A 12,100-nucleotide genomic window follows, 5' to 3' on the forward strand; every position below is an offset into this window, starting at 1 on the left:
TTATATCAGCTTCATGTAGATGTGGTCAGACTGGTGAAAAAGCAAATGGCAGCATTTTTCCAGTTCATCACATAAATTGTAAGTGTATTTTTCATAAAAAATGCCACTGTTTTAGTTTGTTTGCTGTTGAAATTGTATTTAGTATTTGTTACTTCAGCTGTAGTAAATCTGTAGTGTGGGTGTAAAGGCATCACCAAGTATTTAAGGTTAATTGCCAGTCAATTCATTGCACTTCACTCCCAGATGAGCAGACATTTTCCACAATACTTAAGATGTCCATGAGACTTTCCAGTGAATATTTTTTTATTTCTATTTTTTCTCAATGGCTGACACCATTTTGAAGCATGTTTCTTGTTCACAGTGTCTCCTCATCGGCTGTGTACTACTCATACTATATTCATTTCTCCATACAAGAAAAGCTACATCAAAATATTAAAGTATGTTACACAGTTTAAGAGCTCAGTTTATTGTAATTTCCCACCTCTAATACAAGTAAGCCCGCGAATCGGAAATCCTAGAATGGCAATCAGTTTCTGTTCCGTCCGATATGTGGATGGATGACATATCATGGAGGGCGGGTGCATCTGGGGAAATGTCATTTAATCCAATAAGCATATCTGTACTAAAGCGGTTTCGTTTTGTGGAGACGTGAGTCTGTTGCCTTCGCTGACACTGACTGCTTGAACAGGTTGTGTTGTTTGGGAGCCACCTACTGACTCTGGGAAGCCGCTGCGTCCGACTGTGGGGCAAGCGCCTCGGTGGGAAGCCGCTACGTGAAGACATATCATGGAGGGTATGTGCGGTGGTGTGGATGGTCGCGTCCGGGCGGCCGTACAACCTGGCGTGCACGCTTTACCTCAGGTGTAGTTCACAGGTCGTAGTCTCGTTTCTGTGTTTTCTTTGGTTTGAGCTGCGACTCCTTTCGCAAGCGCGTTGTAGGCGCGCACGTTGTCACAGTTGGTGTGTGCCGTGACTCCTTTCGCAAGCGCGTTTTAAGGGGCGTGCGTTATCACAGCATGGACCATTGGGGTTTCCGTACATCCGGTGAGCCCTGCGCCCTGCACCCTGCGCCCATCCGGTTTACAACCTTCGGTTAGTAATATGGATATGGATCACCTCCAGTATCCATCTGCCTGGATCGACCTCTTCCTGCCAGACTGGAAACTCCACCATCTTAAACAGTCTAATTTTGACTTAGGTCTTATGACATTTTCTTTTGCACTTTTTTCAACACAGGGCCCCAAAGATTTCTAATTTTTTTTGTCTCTTTACTATAATTATCACAATCAATAAGCCAAAAAATAAATCAAGGACCCTCAGGATTTGGCAGCTTCTTTAACATCATTGGAAGTCAGTGGTGAAATGGGGGATTTGGGTTTTACAAGGATAGCCTTCTCATGAAGAACCCCACTCCAAAAGAAGTGGCATAATACCTAAGGCTTTGGCCATTAAACCACAAAGTTGCCGATTCATGCTTTGCCTCTGCCTCTCTATGAAACATCAAAACAATTATTTAACCAACCTGTGCTCCAACTGTTAAAGACTACAAATATTTATAGCATTTCCTGATCTTGTGAGCTACCTTGGCGAGAACCAAATATACACCAATGTTTCTTACTCTCCAAAACCTTCTGCCATTAACACCCTAGTCAAGCACCAGTATCAACAAAACTGAGAGAGACTGCCAAAGAATTTAGTCTAAAAAAGTTTAAGAAACTTTAAAAAATGTAACCTGTCTCAGTCTCTTGTCTGATGGTATCACCTTACATCCACACCTTAACATGTAAAGTCTGAACAGCTTATGGGTTGATTCTCACCTGAGCTTGAGTCTGTTGAAGGAGTGATACAGCTGATGGTCATGCGGCTCCAGTTCGTAGCTTCCATTAATATCAGTGAATGCGACAACCAGGTGTGTGCACAAGAAGGGGTCCACATGGTCCACCTTGAACTGCGTCATGCCCTGGCAATGGCTGGACCAGCTGCTAATGTAACAGACCAGCTTGTGTGTAGCTCCTGAAATTTAATGGAGACAAAGAAAAGGTGTGAAGTGTTCAGCAGCGATTTCTTACAAGGAGTAATGCCAATCAAAGTAAACAAGCAGAACAGCAATGATGCAGAAGGGGGTCCACAATGGCCTCCATTTCCACTTAATACTCATTTAAATGGCTTCTTGGATTTAATGCATACCAAGTAAGCACAATTACCCTTTGGGGGAAATAACACAGCCAACAGAAATAACAGGTTAGAATAGTTAGTCATATTGAAAATGGGTAGACAGGTGGATACAGGGGTCTTTGGATGGAAGCAAAGTATTTAAGAATATAGGATGCAATGAAAACTGAAGCAAAATGACACCTTTAATTGGTTGACTGAATAAATTACAAAATACAAGCTTTCGAGGAAGCTCAGGCCCCTTCTTCAGGCAAGTTTCCCAGGCAAAAGTACAACTTGCCTGTTCTTAGGGGTGTGTCCTTGGAGGTCGTAACCTTTGTCAATGACATCATGAATTAAAAGGGCCATCGATAGGTTTAATTCCTACCCAAGTTGGCAGCTTCCAAAGCTCTTTGTCAATCATACTGTTGTTCCAGTTAAATCCTTTACCTGACAATTTTCCCTGATCTCAACACTTGCTAATATTTTTGACTTTGTCTTTCTCCCGCAATTTGGCTTTTGTAACAGCGTGTCCTGGATTTTGACTTTTTTTGGCCTTCAGTTATATCTTTCCTCCCAGTAACTTTTCAAAAAGATCTCACTACTGTAGTTTTCTAGAAGAACACTAACAAGGTCAGGGTCATGAGATTGCATTATGAATCAAAAAATGTTGGCATTCAACAGAAACAATTAAATGGTGTTGCAGTAAATTGTAAATCATTTTAAAACTTTGTTGAGGTTTTTCCTTTTTCATGCAATTGTGTTGTTTATTGGTTTGGTGGTCCTACCCTTAATCTCCAGGAAACACGTATTGTCTGAGGTTTTAAGTCAAACAGTATAAAAGTCAAAGTGTACTGTAAGGTTGCTAAACTCTTTTGGGACATCCTCCAATGGGATGACACATTGAAGAGCGTCCCGAAGTGTGAAGATGTGGAAGATAACCTATCAGTTGCTGGAGCAACCACAGGCTCCCAGTGCTGTATCGGCTCGCAGCAAAAGCAAATCCGAACCAATTGCGGTCGCAGTATAAGTGACTGTCATCGATAGGTGATGCAAGGAACATTACGAGTGCAGGGAAGAGTATTACGTGGCCACGATCCTGCCTGATTGCTGTGTCTGTGTATAGGAGAATGGTAGATCTCACTACAATAAATAACTGTGCTGTTCCTGTTTTCAAGTTGAATAAAGCTGGTTTTGCTAAAGTACTGAGACTCAGCCTCATGTTTTGGGGTGTAAGACGGGGACTCACATGTCACAGTACATTCCCAGATCATCTGAAATTTGGATTGGTGTGTTTCAGCCAAGGTTTTTTCCCTGCCTTTTATTTTTGTGTTGTTCAGTTGTTGTCTTTGTTATTACTTAATTATTATTTGTATGTAATTTCAGTTCTGTTTTATCTATGATTTAGCAATTGTGCAATGTCTTTAAAAGTAAGACTATTCCTTGTTTTCTGTCAGTTATATCTCAATAGACAGGGCCACCCAACATCACCCTTCCTGCCTATTTAAGGCCCAGAGATGAGGACTTCAGGAGGAGTCATGTATTGAAGTTATAGGAGTTGTGGACACTTTTTGTGACTGAAGACAGAGAAGAAAATTAAAATTAGTCAAAACCTTTTATTAATACATACCAGGCAAGGGTAAAATGTCAGAGAAACACAGTCCTAGGACACCGCGCTTCATCTGCCTCGAGCGCAGATGTCCTTGTTCTTTTATACCTTTCTAATCTCCTGATCGTTGACCACGTAAGCAAAAAATAGCGTCCTGACTCATTGTACTTTTCCAATTTTGTAAAGTCATTACCCTAAAGGTATATTTTCTTGTCACACACATCATCAAAAGAAAACTTCCAGAAAGTATACATGCTTCTTGTCACGTACGCAAAACACAAACAAGTTTCATCATTCTGTCCTATTTTCTGTACACACATACATTTTGTTCAATTACATCTTTTTATGTTTTTACACTCCTCCCTTTTTGTGGGTTAAATTCGCCTTCTCCACCTATCCCCTGTCCTCGAGTTAAAGTTGGGTTCCATACCCATGGAACGTCATTGCGGACACCCCTGCTAACAGTGGCCCATGTGGTCCCAAGCTTTCGACGAAGTACCTGGGTCCATTCAGCAGCATTAGGCTTATACATGCTATCTAACTGATCAAGTTGTTCAACAAATTTTAGTCCTCCTACTTCCTTTGGATCTGGAAGTGCATTCACGACATCTTTTAGTTCTTGGATGTCCCAATTCCGATTTATCATAACTGTTGTGGGATTTTGGGGTCCAGCTGGATGGGCAGTAGATCTACAGGAAACACCTTTAGAAACTGGAGAAATGATTTTTGTGGATGGATGTTCCTTGCGATTGAAAAATGGAGCACCATCAACCAGTTACGCAGTGGTCCAAGGGGACCGCCTGCTGGAAGCAAATCGAATTTCATCAAGCTTAAGTGCACAGGCAGCTGAACTCGTGGCACTCACTCGAGCATGTCAGCTGTCCGAAGGGAAGATCGTAACAATTTATACAGATTCCAGGTATGCTTTTGGAGTCTGCCATGATCATGGAGCATTATGGAAACTAAGGGGATTTAAGACCAGTACTGGCAAACCCATCCAACATCAGAAATTGATCGAATCCCTTTTAGAAGCAATAACCAAACCATCGAAGCTAGCAATTGTTAAATGTCAAGCTCACACAGGAAAACAGGATCCTGTTAGCAAAGGGAATGAATTAGCTGACCACTTTGCTAAAGAGGCTGCATATAATAACACACCAATTTCTTTATTCCAACAGAGAAATGACCAGGATCCTGATAATCAAATTATTTCTTTACAGAGTGCAGCCACGGATATCGAAAGGAGAAAATGGTCCAAAGAAGGGTCCCTCTCTGATGGAGTCTGGACTCATAAACACACTAACAAACCTTTTCTCCCAAAAGCCTCATTCCCAGGAATGGCAAAAATCGCCCATGGCCTCGATCACGCAGGAAGAGATGCCATGGTTCGAGATGTTGAAAAACATTGGGAAGCTGTAGGTTTCTCTACATATGCAGAGCAATTTTGCAAACGCTGTGCAATATGTCAAAAGTTTAATGTGGGAAAAGGTGCCCAGGTAAGTCCCGCCGTTACCCCTAATCCAATGGGTCCGTTTGAACACCTCCAAATGGATTTCATTGAACTAACCCCGTCTAAAGGGTACCGATATTGTCTTGTGATTGTCGATGTGTTCTCCCGATGGGTAGAGGCTTTCCCTTCAAAACACAGCGATGCCAAAACAGTAGCTAAAGCACTAATTAAAGAGATTATTCCAAGATGGGGCATCCCTCAAAAGTTACAAACAGATAATGGCACTCATTTTGTGAACTCAGTTATAAATGAATTAACCACCTGGCTCCAAATTAATGTGCACCATTATTGTAAATACCATCCCCAAAGCGGAGGCATCGTAGAACGATGCAATGGCACTTTAAAAGCTAAACTCGCAAAAATTTGTGAACAAACTAATTTATCATGGCCGGATGCACTACCCTTAGCTTTAATGGGACTAAGGGGACGGACACACCGACAACTGGGACTATCGCCGTTTGAGATTCTGACCGGACGTCCCATGCCCATTGGCATGGTTGTAGGAAATGTGAATTTGCATACTGTGGACAATGATCTTCTCTCTAGTCTTGTAGGTTTACGAACCTCGTTGAAGGAAATCCACCAGCAGGTTAATCAAGCCTGGAGGACCAGTCCCCTTTCCAAGGATTTACCAATTCCTTTGGGCACCTGGATCCTGGTTCGAGATACTCGGAGGAAACACTGGCATCAGCCTAGGTGGAGAGGACCATTCCAAATTCTTCTATCCACACCACACGCCGTGAAAGTTGAAGGACTGCCTGCCTGGATTCACGCCTCACATTGCAAGAGATGGCACCCTTGATTGCTGTGCTACTATGCTTTTCTTTTCCCTTGTCTACTGCCCTGGTCACCTTGACTTTCCCGTTAGGAATTACCACATCAGTGCAGTTTGATTTCTGCTCTATTATCAACTGTGGGAACCAACAACGTTTCCTCAACTTCACCAAAGACGCTATTGAAGGCATACATGAACAGCTTGATCGTACTTCTCTGATGACTTGGCAAAATCGTCTAGCCCTGGACACGTTACTTGCAGAAAAGGGAGGTGTCTGTGCTATGTTTGGTGATGCTTGTTGTACATATATTCCAAATAATACCGCGCCAGATGGATCAGTAACTTGTGCATTGGCAGGCCTTACTGCTCTCTTTAAAGAACTTTCCACTAATTCTGGCATTACAAATCCCTGGGGACAATGGATAAGATCTGTTTTCATTTCTTTGGTTGTGACATTTTGCCTCCTCCTCCTGGTTGGTTGTTGTATTATATAATATCTAAGTACTTTACCGCCTCTATGGAAAGGGCATATACGCTACATGAGGAGCGCATGTCTCGTGTAGCTTCTTCCATTTTCTCCCCCCCTTCCCCTTCATCAACCATTTCAAGATAGAATTGTATTGCCCACAGAGTCAATAGTGATTATTGTCTTCTCTTGTAGATTTTATAGTATCCTGATTATAGTCTGCTTGGTTTTCTGGTTTCTAATTACAAATTGTGTTTTGGGATTTGTTTCCTTTTCACTCTTTTGAACATTTTTTGTTACTTTCCAAAGTTATGAATAAAACCCTTATTTATAAAGACTTTTTTTTTCTTTAAGCCACAGTTTTTCATGATTTCCTCCTCTTGTGTAGAATTTGCCATATTTAGAGATTTTAAAATATATTGAAATCTTTAAAAAACAGTTTCCTTAATTCTAGTACCTGCTTAAGCTAAAGCTTACAGTTAGTAGTTGGGAGCTGGCTGGTTTGGGGTGAGGCTCTTTTGGACAAGTCAGTGAAGACTCTGGCTTGCTTTTGTAGCACTTTTATAGTCCTCGACACTTTATCACCATATTCTTGACTACAAATTTATGACAAGGATCAGGGATGGCAAACTACAGTCCACTGTCCACATCCCTCCTATGACACTGGCACGATTACCCTGCTGTCTTCTTATTGAAGATGCTGCTACAGTTGGCTGGTGTAAGCATAAGAAGTCACCGTGTGTTGTAATCCAAAATTAAAGCAGAACCCCAATTATCTGTACCCTGCTTAACTAAGGTTCTGCATTATCTGAGGTGAACCTGTAAGTGTAATACAATACATCTCTTATAATTCATAAAAGCTTTGTCATAAATACTGTACTGAGTGAGCAGTCAAGAAGCTGGTGACTGTGGGAATGTGGGCATGACTCACTCACCCTTCGATAATTGTCTGTGTGTACACATGCTCTACTGTTTCATTCACCTTAGGATTTTTGTGTTTATGTAGTTCTGTAGTTACTTAAATCTTCCTGCTGAATATCACAATGAGTGCAAAACCTAAGTCTGTTGTGGTAGCCTTAAAAGTTAATTTTTATTCTGAAATGGTCACAATCTCTTTCCTCTGAGTTTTCAGGTACCATTACCTCCTATAATTGGTGTTAAAAGCTTTTACCATATGAATAGTCACAGTCTGCAGCATTTTAAATATGTGCAGTATGGTTTAACTATTTGCTTGCATTTATCTTACCGTGTTTCCCCGAAAATAAGACAGTCTTATATCAATTTTTCCTCCAAAAGACGTGCTAGGGCTTATTTTCGGGGGATGTCTTGTTTTTCCATGAACAAAAATCTACATTTCTCTCTATTATAAAAAAAAAAATCTTGGAAGGCTTGGAAGGAGACGATACATGATTTTCTCAGAGACACTTTAACGACCCGCAAGACAAGGCAGTGAGACAAAAGGACAGCTGCTGCACAGGCTTTTAAATGATCGACACGCAGCACGACAGCAGTAAGACAGTGGCTGATCCCACCACGTCTCTTTAGCGTGCATTCAGCCCTCCCTTCACAACGCAAGCAGCAGAGACGCAAAGTGACTGGCGTGCAGCACGCCCCGGGTGGTGGGAGAGTGAAGCAAGCCAGGGGCACAACCCCCTACTATTCTGGAACAAAAATCTACATTTATTCAAATACAGTCATGTCATCATCTTCTGGAACATCATCATAACTGTCCAAACCCCGAATTCCATTATGAATTTCTTGCAACTCCATTTCCTTTTGAATAATTGGCCCAATCTCTCATGTCTAGCAACAGAGCTTTCCTTAAATGAGCACCTCTTGTCCATGTAGCCTGCTCGTAGTGCATTTGGATATCCAACTTCTTCTTTTTGCAGAAAGCAGTAAAATTTTTGCCCTGGGACTCCTCCACAATTCCTTTCTTGTACTCAACAGAATAGCTCTTTCTTTTTTGCACTCATTTTGTTGGGGGATCAGAATGCCGGTATTATTTCCTGTTCATCTGTGTACATAAGGTAGCGGTAGGCGTTTACCGCTCATCCAAAGTTACCTGCGCGGGATCGTAACTAGGGCTTATTTTCGGAGTAGGGCTTATATAACGAGCATCCTGAAAAATCATGCTTGGGCCTATTTTTGGGGTAGGTCTTATTTTTGGGGAAACACAGTAAATATGTGTTTTTAAAGATATGGGTTTATGCACAGCAGATTTATCAGCGGCTGATCAGATTGGCTGTGGCATTCTTGAAGGAGGAGCTTCATGTGCACCAATCAGAATAAAGAGCATTGTTTACAAACAGTTCTTCAGTAATGGATTGACCAAAATAGAATATTCCTTTACTTTGACCACAGTGTTTTGTGAGACATGGAGTAAAATACACCTACTGGCAGTAGCATCCCGACTGCACTTTTTGGGTGCTGCATCACTGAATCAGAATAGCTTTCCAATTGAGCTCTTTTGAATTTTGTTCAGCACTGTTAATTTATCTGTTTCTGCATGCTTCAAACTTTCCAGTAATCTGAGTCAACTGCAAGAAGCAAAACCTGTTCATTTTCCTAATTTTAAGGATCAGTGTTAAGACTGAAGTGAAGACTTAATGCACCTCAGGTTGTCGTACTTTGTTATGAAGTTGAATCTCTCTTTCAGAACATTCGTTTATTAAAAGTCTTATGTTCTTATGTGCAAAAGAATGACATGGTTCATTATGGTGCAGAGCTTGGCAAGGGCAGGGTACAGCTAGCGAACAAATACTTGCAAAAACTTCACCACTTAGTTCTGGCCGCCAACAACAGAGTTGGGGTGAACTGAATGCAGGTTGTGTGGATGATATTGTGGTGCCTCATGGAAGGAGCCGTGAGACTTTGGAGTGATACTGGAGGGCAGTTGGAGTGGTTCTGGCTGCAGGATAACCTTTAAGGAATAATATTCCTTACAATCCATCTCAAAAAACTTCAAAAGCCAACTATATTTTCTTTTAGTGACTTTTGCATTTCATGATCAAAGTGAATTTTGGAAGCAATTTCGCAAAATTCTATGCAAAACTATAAACTCTGCTGTTTCATTCATCACTACCTGTGTACAAAAGTAAGTTGTGTTTTTTAAACACTTACTACATTATTATCTTGAGATTTTATGGAACTTTAGACCACTACTTACCAAAATGAAGCTGAAGAACAAGACCTACAAGTGCTAAAAGAAGAAAGAAGACATGTTGATGGTGGTAAAAAGAAGCCAAATGACTCATATTTTATTATCTAATTAAATTCAGATCAGTTATGTTTATTTTCTAAAGTGAGCACATGCCTGTAAGAATTTCACTGTACTCTGTACATCAATCACAAAACTGTAAAATTATTTCATGTATCAAGGGTAACATTCTTAAAAATAGTGACAGCATATACAAAACATCAACAAACAGGAAATAGGGTCGCAAGTCAAAGTTCACTGAGAGGGAAAGATGGACAACCATCATTTTTTATATTTTTCTTTTAACTGCAATATAGGAAAGAGAATGCTTAAGGAGGTAAAAAGAATGCAAAAACTCCAAAAATAACTGATACGGAATTGTGGCTTTCACACATGAAAGTCTCATTTATTTGGATTCTAAGCAGCACATGATGGCCGAAAAACTCTCACTTCAATGCTCTACCAACCAAACGTCTGACTTCTCTAATCTCTCGAATGACCGCTTCTTTCTCATATTGGTCTGACCATACTTCATCTCTGATCCCTAACTTCACCTTTAGAGGAAATGACATAGAGACATGGACATATTTGTTGGTACCCATACAGCTCATTGCAAAGGTGCTGTCTTCCTCCTGAAAAGTGATTAAATGAAAAGCAATTTCTACCAGCATGCCTATGATATGTTATTGAGTAAAGCAGAGCAAATGGGAAAAGAGATCAAGCATTGCTTATTCTACAAAGATATTCTAAAATGGCTACAACACATATGTTGATACCCATAGAAAAGATCATAAATAACTGGATTAGAGTGACTTTTCAGACTAGTGGTTTTCTTTAATTAGTGACAAATACAGTATGTCTCCAGCTGTGCAATCAGACATTCAGCCTGTTTGAATGGAGAAAAGTAGTGATTCTGCTATTTGGTGTCATTGTGTGTCCCACACTGAACATGGACCAGAGAAAGCAAAGGAGAAAAATTATAGACAAGCATGTTGAAGGCAAAGGCTAGAAGACCATCTCAAAGCAGGTGCAAAAATGATTAAGAAGTTTAAGGTCCATGAGACTGTAGCCATCCTCGCTTAACATGGCCGCAAGATGAAAATTGACCCCAGAATGGGCAGAAGGATAGTGAGAATGGTAAACAAAAAGCCAAGGAGTTACAAGCATAACTCCATCAGTGTCTAATTGCACAATCCATCACTTTTTAAGAGACAGTGGGCTCAGTGGAAGAAGAGTCAGGAGGACTCCACTGTGGAAGGAAAAACGTAACAAAGCCAGACAGGAATTTACTGAAATGCATATTGACAAGCCATAAAGCTTCTGGGAGAATGTCCTTTGGACAGATGAGACAAAATTGGAGCTTTCTGGCAAGTCACATCAGCTTTATGTCCACAGACGAAAAAAAACAAGCTTTCAAAAGAGCACCATACCTACTGTGATACATGGAGGAGACTTGGTTATGTTTTGGAGCTGCTTTGCTGATTCTTTCACAAGGTGCCTTGAGCCTATGCAGGGAACAATGAAATCTTGCAACTATCAAGACATTCCGGAGTACTTCCCAGTGTCACAAAACTCTGTCTTAGTCGCAAGTCATTGATCCTCCAACAGGATAAACAAGACCCAAAACACACAGCTGAAAGCACCCAGGAATGGCTAAGAGCAAAACATTGGACTGTTCTGAAGTGGCTGTCAATGAGCCCTGATTTGAATCCTATCAAACATCTATGGAAAGAACTGAAACATGCAATCTGGAGAAGACCCCCTTTAGACCTGACACAACTGGAGCAGTTTGCCTCACGAAAAGTCGGCCAGACTACCTGTGGACAGGTGCTGAAGTCTCATTGAGAGCTCCAGGAATCACATTTTTGCAGTGATTGCCTTGACGAGTGTGCAACAAAACATTAGGTTAATGGTCCCATCATTTTTGTCCATGCCATTTTCACTTGTGTTACTATTTGAAATATTTTAAGGTGGGGTGATTTTTGTTACAGAATCTGTATATATATAAAATCCAAAGTCTGTCTGTCTGTATGTCTTTTTGCTTTTCACAAGAGAACTACTTAACAGATTTAGATTGGATTTTTTTCTATAACTTGCTTGAACACTCTGGTTGATTTTGTGACTTCTTTCATTGCGCTATGTATCATAGTTTGCTTGTGGTACCAATTCATTTGTGTGAATCCGAAAGACACACAGCGGGACAGGACCCTCTTCACTCACTCACCAGCCTCGGGGAGCTCCTTACCTCCACTTAGCAACTACTTAAAGGATTTATATTGGGTTTTTTTCTAGAATTTGCTTGAACATTCCGGTTGATTTTGCGACTTCTCTCATAGTGCTAAGAATCATAGTTCACTTGCAGGAGAGATATATTTGCTCTAATCCAAGAC

The 12,100-nt window shown here is 40.8% G+C and overlaps 1 protein-coding gene across 1 annotated transcript in view; it reads right to left on the bottom strand.

The window, feature by feature from the left end:
- Window positions 1-9,719, bottom strand: part of LOC114649631 (acidic mammalian chitinase-like) — a 28,105-nt gene extending 18,386 nt beyond the window's left edge. The window contains exons 1-2 of the mRNA XM_028799095.2: window positions 9,681-9,719; window positions 1,818-2,013 (exon numbers count right to left, since the gene is read on the bottom strand). Of these exons, the coding sequence (XP_028654928.2) occupies window positions 1,818-1,957 (140 nt within the window). The 5' untranslated portion in view covers window positions 1,958-2,013; window positions 9,681-9,719. The remainder of the gene's footprint in view (window positions 1-1,817; window positions 2,014-9,680) is intronic.
- Window positions 9,720-12,100: the final 2,381 nt, after the last annotated feature.

Source organism: Erpetoichthys calabaricus, chromosome 3 (genome assembly GCF_900747795.2).
Source record: "Erpetoichthys calabaricus chromosome 3, fErpCal1.3, whole genome shotgun sequence".
In the NCBI taxonomy this organism is placed as follows: domain Eukaryota; kingdom Metazoa; phylum Chordata; class Cladistia; order Polypteriformes; family Polypteridae; genus Erpetoichthys; species Erpetoichthys calabaricus.